This window comes from Pavona decussata, unplaced genomic scaffold (genome assembly GCF_977016875.1).
Source record: "Pavona decussata unplaced genomic scaffold, jaPavDecu1.1 SCAFFOLD_527, whole genome shotgun sequence".
In the NCBI taxonomy this organism is placed as follows: Eukaryota; Metazoa; Cnidaria; class Anthozoa; order Scleractinia; family Agariciidae; genus Pavona; species Pavona decussata.
This window is the reverse complement of record NW_028145832.1, coordinates 100,001-112,500: the sequence shown is the minus strand read 5'-3', so window position 1 is coordinate 112,500 and position 12,500 is coordinate 100,001. Positions and strand designations below refer to the sequence as shown.

Genomic DNA, 12,500 nt, shown 5'->3' with positions numbered 1-12,500 from the left:
GGGTCACCCCGCACCACAATGCGATCCACAGCAGCCTCGATTTCAAGTCTGACGTCACGGTCAATGGCTTTCTTTTTCAGAGTACCAATCTGTTTCTGGGAAAGTTGACTGACAGTGTTGTCTTCCACCTTTTGAGTTGTACAGGCTTCGGAAAAACCTTTCTTCAAGGAGTCAACCGCTTTTTCTACACTTGTCTTGTCCTTGCCTGTGACAGAAATTTTTACCGAGGGTTCGTTCGTCACGCTCGGCATACTTCTGCGTTTTGTTGGTTGCTTGGCAACAGCCTCTTCTGAAGATGAATCACTATCCGGGTCATCTACTGCTTGACTTTGCTGCGCTTGCAAAAACACCTGCTTCATTTGAGCCTGAAATACGACAACGCGCACTTTACGGACGCTTTTGCAATTTCCACGGAAGTTGTTTAGAGCTTGAAACGTAATTTGAGCCGAGTCCGCCGCTGCCAGACCAAAGCCACCGGTGCCTACGCTGGGAATTGAAACGGATGGAAGGTTGTGTGTATCCGCCAGGCGAAGACCAGCTTCCAAACTTGTTTGAAGATCCTGCTTGTTTGAGGAACCTGAAATTATGAAATATCGTGAATTAGCTTCGAAATTATAATTTAATACGAATGGAGATTCATGACTTATTCGAACTGATTTTTGCCACAAGAACCCGCGAACTCGAGGAAACTTATTTAATACGTGATGATAAACTAGACTGCGGTTTAGCCACGGTGAAACGAAAAACAAATAAGTTCTTTCAAACTAAGTTTTTTTGACATTTACAGAAACACGATATTTACAATCTACAAAGGTGTCAAAATTCTGCCATTTCTCAAAGAAAAGTTTCTGTTCGCGCGAGGTGCTAGCCTGATTCTCAGACGGTCCAGGTCGTTCGCAGCGATTGTCACGCACTCTCAATCGTCGGGAACGACTTGTACCGTCTAAGAATCAGGCTAGCGAGGTGCCCGCTTAACATTTTTTTAGTTGAATTTTATCCTGCACTAATCTTTTGAAGTCAATAAATTAAAAAAAGGATTTTTCGGCATTTAACGCATTAACGTGGAGGAAATATTTTCCAAGTAATATAAGGTGATTGAAGGATAAACATGCCCGGGTCAATTGGCGATTAATCCATCAGGAGCCATAATCAGGGATGGAGACCGTAACGAGACGCCATTTTGACTTGTGGGCTTGTCCCCATGTGTTGTACCAAAAAAATCTATTTTTAGAAAAAATTGCGCCATACGCGCGTGCGCGCACGCGTGTAAATGGCCAGGAATGCGCGTAGAGAAATTGAAATATTTTGAAGAAAGAAGCAAAACAACAAGCGGCTACATGGACTTTCTAACCAGGAAAAAAATACGCTAAAAAATTATACCTTCTCACATTCGTAAAACCGCAGCCGGTTTCTTGTCCTTAAATAAAGCCTATTGCTGTTGCCGGGATATAAAACAGTGGAGGATGCATTTGACTGTGACCGAGACCGAGTTGAAACTTTTGGATTGGTTTCTGGGTTTTAGTCAAGAGACGTAATTTAAAATAAGGTAAAAAAAAGAACTGGCTTCTACATGTCATTTTTAGCTTGTTTTCACTCCCGCACAATTGAATAAAAACTTGTCGTTTGTCTGTCTGCTAGTAGTTTTGTTTCACCTCGTCAGTTCTTATAAGTTCTGCCGGAGGAATTTTGGGAATAATTAGCTTATTTTGGTGTTAGAGTTGCTAGTTTGATGTTGAAAAAAGGAAAGAGTTTATAAACAGATAAGAACGTGTTTACAGCTTTCTTGTCCCTTGGATGACCATAGAAATCAACAACTAATAAACGAATAAACATTAATCTCAAGTCTTACGTGTAATACTTCTAGAAAGCAGTAAGTCAACAACCAGCATAAGAAGCAGTAAGCTTTTCGGCAAAGATAAGTACTGAGAAATTCACTTCTGAGCGATAATGAAAAATTTGGCACTGATCTGTGAACGAAATCTGCTCAATTCGACTGACAGCTTTTAGCTGGACTACGTAATGTCTGCCAATAAACTGAATTATTTTTAGCCTTTCGCTCGGTAATCCCTAACTTGTTGAACCATTACCTGTTTCACAGGCACTCGACATTAAACGTTTTTTATGCTAAACTTTGGCCGGCTTATTAGGTAAAACCATACACTCTTATACATATCAGCATCGCGGAGAATATTTTATATTTTTACTGTAAGATTTCATGTTTTCTACTCAGCCAGGAGAATTTCCTTTAGTTTACAAGTAAGGTTAGACGGTGGGACTTAAACATGTACAGGGTAATAAAATGTTATTTTCACATTCAAAGTATTTAAAAATTATGTAATTTTGTCGAAATCGAACTGGACTTTCTCTTCCATTTTCCATATAAGGTAGTAGCCCCACGCAAATTTGCGTGTATCCGCGCGGGTTTATGACGTGAAGGGTGGCGCAATTTTTTTCTAAAAATATATTTTTTGGTACAACACATGGGGACGCGTGGACCCCACGCTTACGGTCTCCATCCCTGATTATGGCTCCTGATTCCATATATAACGTCTATGGAGGAAACAACAAACTGAAGCCGCATAATTGCAAAACCCAGTTTTGAAGTTCAGACCAAAAGGTTGACGCTTGCTTACAATCAACAAATAGAGGTGTATTGCTGGGCAGAACGGACAGTGCGAAGAAACTTTTTTCAGTTTGTACAATAACGTGTTTGTAAATAGGATATGATCGTGAATAACTTTGTATTGGAACATTTTTTGTAGCTTTAAAAGGTAAAAGAAAACTTTCAAAAATCGTCACGCTGAAAGTAAGTGTTACTTAAATATTCAAGCGGCTTTTTCTCGGCACTCGGAGATAGTAATTTTTGCTGGGTGCAGAGAAGTTCTTCATATAAAATACTTCAGGTGAGGGGTTTACTTAAAATACACAAGCTTTATGCAGGTGTCTTGCAGCTGGCATCTTTGAACAAGTTTTTTTCCAGACCATTCACTCGAGATGACCGATAAAAGGCTGTGATGGTGTAGAAAATTATCTCAGTTTTTTTTAAGTGAAATTTGTTGGACAGCAATTCGAACTGCAGAAATAGTTTTCCCAAACGTCTAAGAGATCCCTTATCTGTTTGATGCAATTTTGGTGCCACTTGGAGTAAAAAATCGATTTTCCGTTAAACTTTATAAATCTCTTGCTCCAGATTATTTCCTGAAGCACGTCTACTTCGTTCAGCAGAGTGTCAAGCTAACTTCTTGCCAATAACGAATGACTTGTTTGTAAAACAATGGCATGTGTTTGTTAACTATTAGGAAATTTCGTGTCGTATAATTACAATTAAACAGCTTTGTTCCACCGACATTACTTAGGAAATTGGTTCGAATATACTTCCAAGGAGCATTAATCTCAGAACAGAGGCGTTTGACCCAAGTAAGTTTCAACGCTTACACTATAGACAAATATAAGCTTGGACAGAGCTAAGGTTTTGACCATATTTATTCTACCTTGTAACAAGATGTCTCTTTGAGACCGCATACTAATGGTCTTTTTTAATGTTCCCAGTTTTTCTGAAAAGTATTTCTTAACAGCGGTTTTTTGGTTGTAATAGAACTGAACGCCTAGAGCATAAATTGATTCATGACCAATTGGGGTGCGTTTTTTGGGAGAATCAGAAAACGGATTCGTGATCTCGAATCATATGGATTCTTCATTATCAAAAAATCGGAAGATCCGGAAAAGGACTATTTGCCATGACAACGCGGGATTAAAACCAGCTGAAAAGACGGAAAATACAATTGAAAAAATAAATAAATAAATAAATATAATCAGGTTGAAAACGCCATAAGAGAAGAATCTAGCTTAGCGATTGAAAAAAACAGGGGATAAAAAACATGCCTGCTAAGTTACAAATCAACGACTATCAAGGGTCTCAAATTGTTGAGCTGTATAAAAAGGTGTTTACAAAAGTTGTAAACTACTTTCTCCGCGCAGTTTTTTTTTTTTTTGGCGTGAAATTTGCACGGAAAACCAATCTTTTTTGACTTCTTCGTGATAGGAAAACCAAAATAGCTCGAACAAAACGGTTAAGTTAGAACGTCATGTACGATAACTGTTGTGTAACGGAAAACCGCTTCTCAAAATCCTTTCCTCCAAAAGCGCTGAAGTGTTGAATCTAAAAACTCCACCCGAAGTGTGGATTTTATGGATTCATAATCCATTTTTGGATGTCATCGAAAAAATGCAAATCTGTTTTTGGATTCAGAAAACCGGATTTGGATTTTTCCAAAAAAAAAAAAAAAACCTCGAAGCCAAAGGTTAAACGTTGCGTCTATCTGGCGATTTAGTGATCCTAGCAAACGTATTTCACGTTCGAAACATATTGCACATCAGCTAACAAAGCGGTTGTGTCGTCTGCATACTGTGTGAGCTTGACTTCTTGGTTAGCTTGAATCAGTCGATTCCCTTGATATTGTCATAGTGTCGATCTAATTACTGAACTATGGGCTCAATGGCTATCACAAATAGCATCCCTGAAAGAAGGCAGCCCTGACGTACTCCACGTTGTAAAAGAAATGTTTTGAGACGTGTTCGTTGTTAAGCTCACGGCTCGAAATGTTGTTTTTTTTTTTTGTACAATACTCCGACCCACGGAGGGTAGTTGAGAACGAACGTTGAAACTTGAAAGGCTCTTATGAATGTTATCACATTCGACAGAATCAAATGTTTTTTCGAAGTCCAAAAATATGGCAATTCCTGAGATTTGAATACTTTTGGTAAATTCCATTATATCTGTTATTTGACGAATGCTTTCTCCAATGAATCTCCCTTTGATGTACTCCGACTGGGAAGGGTGAATTATATATGGTAGCACTTTTTCTAGGCGTGTTGCTATTGTCTTAGTAGCGATCTTATAAAGTTAACAATGATAGTCACTTTCTCGACAAAGTAGGTTACCGTAGTAACAGAATAATCCCAAATTTTACCTTGCTCAGATGTAACGTTTTGCAAAATTAAAAAAAATGTGGAGAGGTGTGGATGTTAAGTGCCACCTTAAATTTTCGAAAATTTAGTACTGGAAACCGGCACTAAACACCTTTTTTAGAGACTTCAGCTTCTGTCTTCTTCATCTCAGCTGAGACATTAAATCAAAGGACACCCACAATACTTTACGAAAAAGTTTTAATGCAGTACCTACAGTACTGATTCCGACCTTTTTCAAGATGAAAGAAAAATAAACAAACCTGGAATAATATGAATGATGTGAGACACTTGTAAGTTTCCACCCTTTGTCATCACAGCAGTCCCTGCAGTTTGTTTTCCCAGTTGACTGAGTTCTTGTTGGATCTGTTGACCGCCGGCTCTTAAGATGGCTTTGCTTAAATCTCCAGCATTTTTCATGTCCAAATCGGTGCTGATGATGTTGATAATGGCGTTGTTGGTCTCTTGAGTCAAATCGCCATTTATGACTTTAATACTGAGACCTGTAGTCTTGGTGACACGTGGTCGGGATGTACCTTGATTTGACAACTGAGGGTGTCTCTGATGCTCTTGCTGGAATACCTGTAACATTTGACCTTGGAAAATTACAATCCTGACATTGCGAATGGTTTTAAAATTTGCGCTAAAGTTGCTGAGAGCTTGGAATATCAGACTCGCTGAATCTGTGGCAGACATTCCATAAGCGCCAGTTCCTATTGCGGGAAAAGAAATGGATTGAACGCCTCTTGATTCTGCAAGACGAAGGCACTTTTCCACGCACTGCTGAAGGTGTTGCTTGTTAGACGAATCTGGGATTAGGTGAATGATATGACGTGCTGTGAGACGTGATGTGAGATTCCCGCCACCCGTCATCACCACTGACCCACCAGCTTGCGGTCCCAAACGATCCAACTCATCCTGCACATCGTTACCGCTGGCCTTTTTGACTGCTTCGCTCAACTTCCCCGCGCTGTCCATCTTCAAATCTTTGCCGATGATATTCACAATGGCGTCAGTCTTTTCACTGCACAAGTCTCCTTGCAAAACGTCAATACGCACACGGTCTGCTGCTGGCCTTGCGAGTATGCCTCGTCTGAATTTGGATCGAAAACTGCGGAATGGACTACTCATGGTGATGGCAGGACGGAACCTGTGTTTGGATTGCAAATTAGTCATTTCTTGTCCAAAGGCATTGACCAGGGCCTGATCTTGCTGATACACCACAAATCGGATCTCTCTCAAGATGGAAGAAGGATTCGCCTGGCAAAAGCTGATGGTTTCTTCCAGCATGATTCTCGATGCATCATTTGGTGGGAAGTTCAAGTTTCCGGTTCCAATGACAGGAAATGCAATGGACGTCCCTCCAAGGTCCTCACCCTTCTGAAGGCATTTCTGAACGATGTCCCGTAAAACCTTAAAGAAAAATATTAAAATTGTAAAACTGGACATTAACTGGACACTGGAATCGCTAAATCACTCCAAACACCACATAGGAGAAACAACAGCAGACAAGGGAGTTCAGGTAGGGATTTTTTTTTGTATTGAAAACTAGTTGGTATTTCTAATATGAGATAGGAATCGTTTTTTTCCATTCAAATCCTTATAACTTCACCGTTGCGCAATAGTCGCCGTGACGCTCAAATTACAACACTCACGCAAAGGTCACGGTCTATATCTCTCATAGAGATCGGGGTACCTGTGCTTTAACGTAAGCCTACGGTGAAAGCAATATGTCACTAATAAAGTTGCTGACAGGCGTGCAATAGAATTAGTCCGTCACTAGAGTGCCAGGCTTCACAATCGCCGTATGAAAGCAGGGCACCCTATTTTCGCTCTCCTTCTTAGGCACGCACTACTCGCGGCTTGCCGCTCGCCCTTCCAATTTCGTGCTTGGTCAGTTGTTTGCGTTCTTCCCGCGGATTTTCAAAAGAGAGATCAGACCCCTTGCAGTCAATAACCAAGCAAGTTTTCTCCTACCGGAGTTTATTTGTCCCTTCGCTCTCTTCACTTGCTAGCGTGATGAGTACGCCTTCTGTACGCATAAAAAATCTCTCTTTGCGGGGTACACTATATATATTAGTGATCTATACGGGGAAGGGGAGCGGGGGGAGCCCTTGTAGTATGCGAAAGGCTTGCAAAATTTAAAAAAATAATATTTTTGTAGTATTTTAAATAGACTCTGAACCAAGTGTAGAAGAATCGAGGAAGCATTTCTGACAAAAATTACAAGTTAACGATTACGCTTGCCACCGGAAAAGAAATCTGATTTTGGTTTTTGGCGTAACTTTAAGGGGTCTTGACTCGCTACTTGCCTGTCTTCACACAGGCACTCAATTTCCTGCCAGACTCCAGGAAATTTGGCGGGAAATTCCAAGCTATATCGGGAGGTAGAATCTGCATGCCTTACCTTTGGTACCTCACTTATGTGCCTTTGACCTTCAAATTTATGAGTTGATGATCAAGAAATACAGCCTGGCGTTTACGTTTTGAGCTGACCTTTCCACAGGACTGCTGGAAACTGAAATACTAATATTGCCTCTCTTAAAGTAACTTTTGTATTTTAGTTTATTGTTGTTTTGTTATCAATTTGGGCAGTTATCTGAAGTTTTAGGGAAATCCAAGATGGCTACTGTTTGGTAAACCTGGCGTAATTAGACGTCAGCACCTCACGTGCGGATTTTAAAGAAAACATATTTGGACGAAGTATTTGTCCTTCAAGTGCCATTGACATGGATTTAATGTTTTGGGGGTTATGAAGGGGGAATCCACCACCCCCTCCACAAGCCACAGAGGAGGAGAAAAATCCCGTCATGTAGGGGTTAAGTTACTTTTAGCTGCGGATTTAGTCATTTAGATCACTGAAAAAAGACATATGTTTGTTAAACACTCACTGTTTCACCCTGGCCTTCGTTCCATTTGCTGCAACTAATATGAATCACCTCCTTGCAGGCCAACTTGAACCCAGACGTCACTATTAATTCACCAGTTTTTGGATTTACTAAGGTCTGTCTCATTTTCTCTCCACCCGCATTGATGATCGCTTGAGAGCATGCTCCTTGTGAGCTGACCAGTATGTGAACCTGCAATAACACAGACTTGATCATCAAATATATTGATCTTCATTTTTCTTGTGTCACACCTGAGGCTTAGAGGCTTAAAGTTGTATCTGTGAGCTCTTTGATCACAGTAAGCCACATATTTGAGGTAGAGCATTTTTACTGAGCCCTGATTAAACATTGTTTGAAAGATATTATACAAGGGTTAATGGGAGGGAAGCAAAAACAAAAAATCTTCTTTTTTCCTTCCTGTTAACCCTTATCCCACTTGTCACGTAGATCGCCTTACAACAGAGACGACTCCTTTCTGTTTTCTGCTACCCAGCTATGGAATAATCTGCCTTTAGAACTTAGACTGTCCGCCTCAGTCGGTAATTTTAAGCATAATTATAATCGTCTTGCTTATTTTGGTGTCTCATCTTGTAATCCCTTGTATTATGTTGGTAATCGTTTTGATTCTGTTAATCACTCTCGCTTTAGACGTATAAAAATAGTATTTTTAATCACGACCTTTTCATTAAAAATTGTGTTGTTTCTCCGGCTTGCCCTCACTGCAACGCAGCTGTGGAAGATGTTAAGCAGTATCTTTTGTACTATCCAATGTATGCTGCTTATCGTATTGCTTTATTTACCTCTGCTGCCCACATACTACTGGGAGATAAATGGCTTCTGGCTTAGGACAAGAAAAAGATTGAATGTTTTCTGTTTGATACTCGGATTTGCAATTTCTGTCGAATGTTCATTTATTCCACCAAGTTCAGCCATTTATTTCCCATTCATCTCGTTTTTCTTAGTTTAGCTTTGTAGTTTTGTTTTCTTAACTTGAACTCGTGTTAGCCCTATAAATTAATCTGCCTCTGCTGTGTGTTTAAGTGGGTTAGTTGATCTGACGTACGCTCTCTCGATGAGCCGTTAGTTGCACTTAGAGCAAATGTCATGTTCAAATATTGATTAAATAAATAAAAAACAGAGACGACTGAGGAAAGATCAGTCGATTTCATACGAGTATGACGGACGAACGAATATCTAGCGAGCGCTATGTCAAGCTCCATAATTTTCAGCGGCCAAATCCATACAAATGTAATAACTGAACAGATTTACTAATTGCTCTTAAGCCAGAACCTTAGCAATCACATCCAGCCAATTTTAGCAATTGAATACGACATGAACAAATCTACGTTATTCGTAAATAATAACAGATAATCTGATACAGGTTTAATTCCTATGAAAAAAGTCTTGTAATTTAATATAAACTCTGTTGATTTTTAGCCAATTTGTAATAAAACGCAATGAAGCGTTTGGACCTCTAAGCAAAACCGCAGTGGGAACTATGTTACCAGTGCCAAACGTTGGAAAACATGCACCCGCTCCCAAGGGTATTTAATTGGGGTGTTCGATTGGTTAAGGTTTGTTCCTGATCTGAAAGTATAAAAGAGCATGTCTTCCCTGATTGGTTGATGTGTACTGTATGAAGCCTAGTAACGAGTTTCAGTGTTCATCACTTCAAAGCCAACAGAATTAATTAATTGCTTGGACAATCAGGCCCCGGTGAAAGCCTTCAATATCCACGCAAGGTCAACAAATTAGGATATTATTAACTTAAACTTGCCTTCTCAGTCTGGATGTATCCAGCTCGCCACGATAGTTTCTGTCCATTTGTTGTGACAAAGGAAAAGGGGTCAGTTTTAAGTGGAACTGCTTCTTCCTCTTCCCCCTCTTCCTCCTCCTCTTCCTCCTCCTCATCATCATCATCATCATCATTACTGCTTGTAGCATCAGATTTCATAGCTTCTTTTCCATCTCGCGTGGACATGTCATGTCGCTCCTTGTCAAAGCTAGTCTGGACTTGGATTGCGCATGCGTGGTCCTTTTCCGCCGATTTTACCAGACGATCGCCTTTCCCGCTGGAGAAGAATTTCCTCAGACCCGGTCGTTTTATTTCAAACTTCGTTGAATTGATACCAGCTACAAGAATGTCAAGTTTTCTTCTTGCACGTTCAAGCCCATCTTTTTTGCCAGAAATGACAAAATCGTCATCACCTTTTCCCTTCTGAATCTTGATTTCAAAATCTGCAAGTTGAGTTTCAATGGAGTGCAAGTCTTCCTGACGAAGCTCATTGAGATACCTTATGAAAAGTTTAGAAGAACAAGCAAATCGCTCCGTTAGAATGCAGTTTTTTTCTAAGTAAGCTTCCAGCTTCTTCCGCGCTTTCATCACGTCTTCGCGAAACCCAGCAACGAAGGTATCGCCCCAGTTATTCCGATACACACGAATACCCTCTTCCGTGTTAAGTGCATCGCACAGTTGACGCCATTCACGCGTTTTCAGTACGTAATGGCTAATCTGATCCACGCGAACTTTCTCCTCTAACGTTAACTTGCTCACAAGACTCGCGGCCTTGTCCGCTTGCGCAGCTGACGTCCCCACAATCTGAGCTTTATCAGTTGCGAAGACAGCTTCAACTTTGTTATTTTCCAGCTCACATTTCACTCTCTGTAGAGCCTTGTCTGTGCCTAGCACCTCTAAGATGTTCTTTGATACATTTAATTTCTTTTCCACCATCTCCATTTCCAGTTTGCGGAACTGCCCCGTCGCTTCATTGAACTGTGGCTGCGGTCCTTCAAAATAGATTTCCTCGGCTTCAGTGTCGAACTTTATCTCCAGTTCCTTGTTATCCTGTTGAAGCTTCTCTGCAAACTTTATCTTCTGTAACAAAATCAAGCGTTCTTTTGGAGTGGTTTTCGTCCACTTCCGATACGTTTTTCTGGTTTCTTGACGGTACATCTCCTCTAATTTTGCTTTTAACTGATCTTCATATTTTTTAGCATCTGGACTGAGGGAAACAATTCTTGCAACAAGAGAATCATCGATAGGTTTGACCAACGGTGGATCAATTCCAAAGCATGCGCGAATGTTAGGTAACTGAATCTTCACGGCTCCCCAGAAATCTTTGTTAACCTCGACATCACACGTCGTAAATTTACCAAGGTAGTTTTGGACTTCTTCAATGCACTCCGACTGCCAACAATTGCTTTCGTCTTCTCCACGATACACTATAACAGCCGTTTTACTGTTTGGCTTCCAGTTTATTTCACTCTTCTTCGCAGCCAGTGCCTGTTTTAGTTGATCATGTCGTGATGTAGTTGTAACGAATTCCATTACATCCGGGTCCACAGCCATGTGCAGTTGCCGTGTTTTAGGTTCAGACCGCTGACTCCCTGGAGCTTTATTTGTGGCGTCTGCAGTTGCTTCTAGGCCACTTGAGTTATCGTCTTCGTTGTCGTCCTCTAGAGACTCCTGGAAGATTCTGAGCGAAAGCTGAGCTTTATCCAGGACATGTGGTTTTTCTTGCTGTCTGGCTAGGACTCTTTCCATATCTGAGAACGAAATAAAGAATGGTTCTAAGTGTCATGTTTGTCTTTGGAAGAGGGTGCCTAGATAACAGGTTCTACGTACACCGGCGAATCCCCTAGTATAAGTCGTAAGACCATTACAATCTCGAAAAGTCCTTCAAGGAGGACAATGTGTTGCAGTCATTTAAGGTTTCATTTCTCCAAAGATGACGCTGTGCGAGAGTAATAAACTTAGCCCTCGCCCCATAGTCGTTGTTGTTATGTGACGTTGATCTCGAGCGCGCTAGTTTCCAAATAAGGCAATGAAATGTGAGCGAGAAATTGTACGGTGAATTGTGAGTTTTTACAACGAACCAGTTTATGTGAGTTTGCCGATTAAAAGCTGAGTAAAACACAACGCAATCGAGTGAGTTTATAGTTTACCGATAGGGTTTTCGGTATACTTTTGGTGCCGGGACCAGGATACACTGTAGAAGCGTCGAGAAGCTAGTGGAACCGAGAGATAAACAAGAAACTACGCCGTCGATCGCGAGTGGAGAGATTGTAAATCATGTAGGAGGCGAATTTGGAAGACACCGAGAAAAATTTACTTGCGAAGTCGAGAAAGAAATCGAGAAACTAAAATATTACCTGGAAGAGTCCGACGAGATAATGGAAGAAGGGAATTTTGTAGAGATTGAAGTCACCCATAACCGAACGACAGCAATACACGACAAGCTATGTAATCTCATCGCCCATGTGCAAGAACTCAAGATCGAGCGAGGGATTTAAATCGCGAGAGCTATTCGTCAGTGGAAAAAGGATACGAAAGAAAGATACGCACCGTGGACACTACAGATAAGAAAGCCGCGGATCGAAAACGCCATCAGTTAGAGACGAAAGGAAATCAAAAACGAAATTGACCGAAAGAAAGCCCACGAACAGAGTGTGAGAAATTGAGGCCGTCGAGAAGCGTTGCGTGACAAAGAGCGGGAAATGTGGGAAGAAAAGTTTCACGCCGAGTTGAAGATGACTGAGAAGAAAATCGAATTAGAGAGAACCGCTAAAGCAAGCCTAGCGAAACTTCCCAGTTAAAGATAACCCCGTTTAAAGGCACCGCCGCGGATTGGGTAAGGTTTGAAAACA

General features: G+C 40.9%; 1 protein-coding gene across 2 annotated transcripts in view; it reads right to left on the bottom strand.

The window, feature by feature from the left end:
- LOC146449976 (protein mono-ADP-ribosyltransferase PARP14-like) overlaps positions 1 to 12,500 on the bottom strand; it is a 112,063-nt gene that overhangs the window by 5,140 nt on the left and 94,423 nt on the right. For both annotated transcript variants that reach the window (XR_014860447.1, XM_085100922.1), the window contains exons 5-8: positions 9,631 to 11,399; positions 7,857 to 8,045; positions 5,229 to 6,378; positions 1 to 577 (exon numbers count right to left, since the gene is read on the bottom strand). The exon at positions 1 to 577 is cut by the window's left edge and continues 314 nt beyond it. Coding sequence is in view for 1 of the 2 variants with exons in the window: in XM_085100922.1 (XP_084957048.1) it covers positions 1 to 577; positions 5,229 to 6,378; positions 7,857 to 8,045; positions 9,631 to 11,399 (3,685 nt within the window). In the remaining variant the exon portion in view is untranslated. The remainder of the gene's footprint in view (positions 578 to 5,228; positions 6,379 to 7,856; positions 8,046 to 9,630; positions 11,400 to 12,500) is intronic.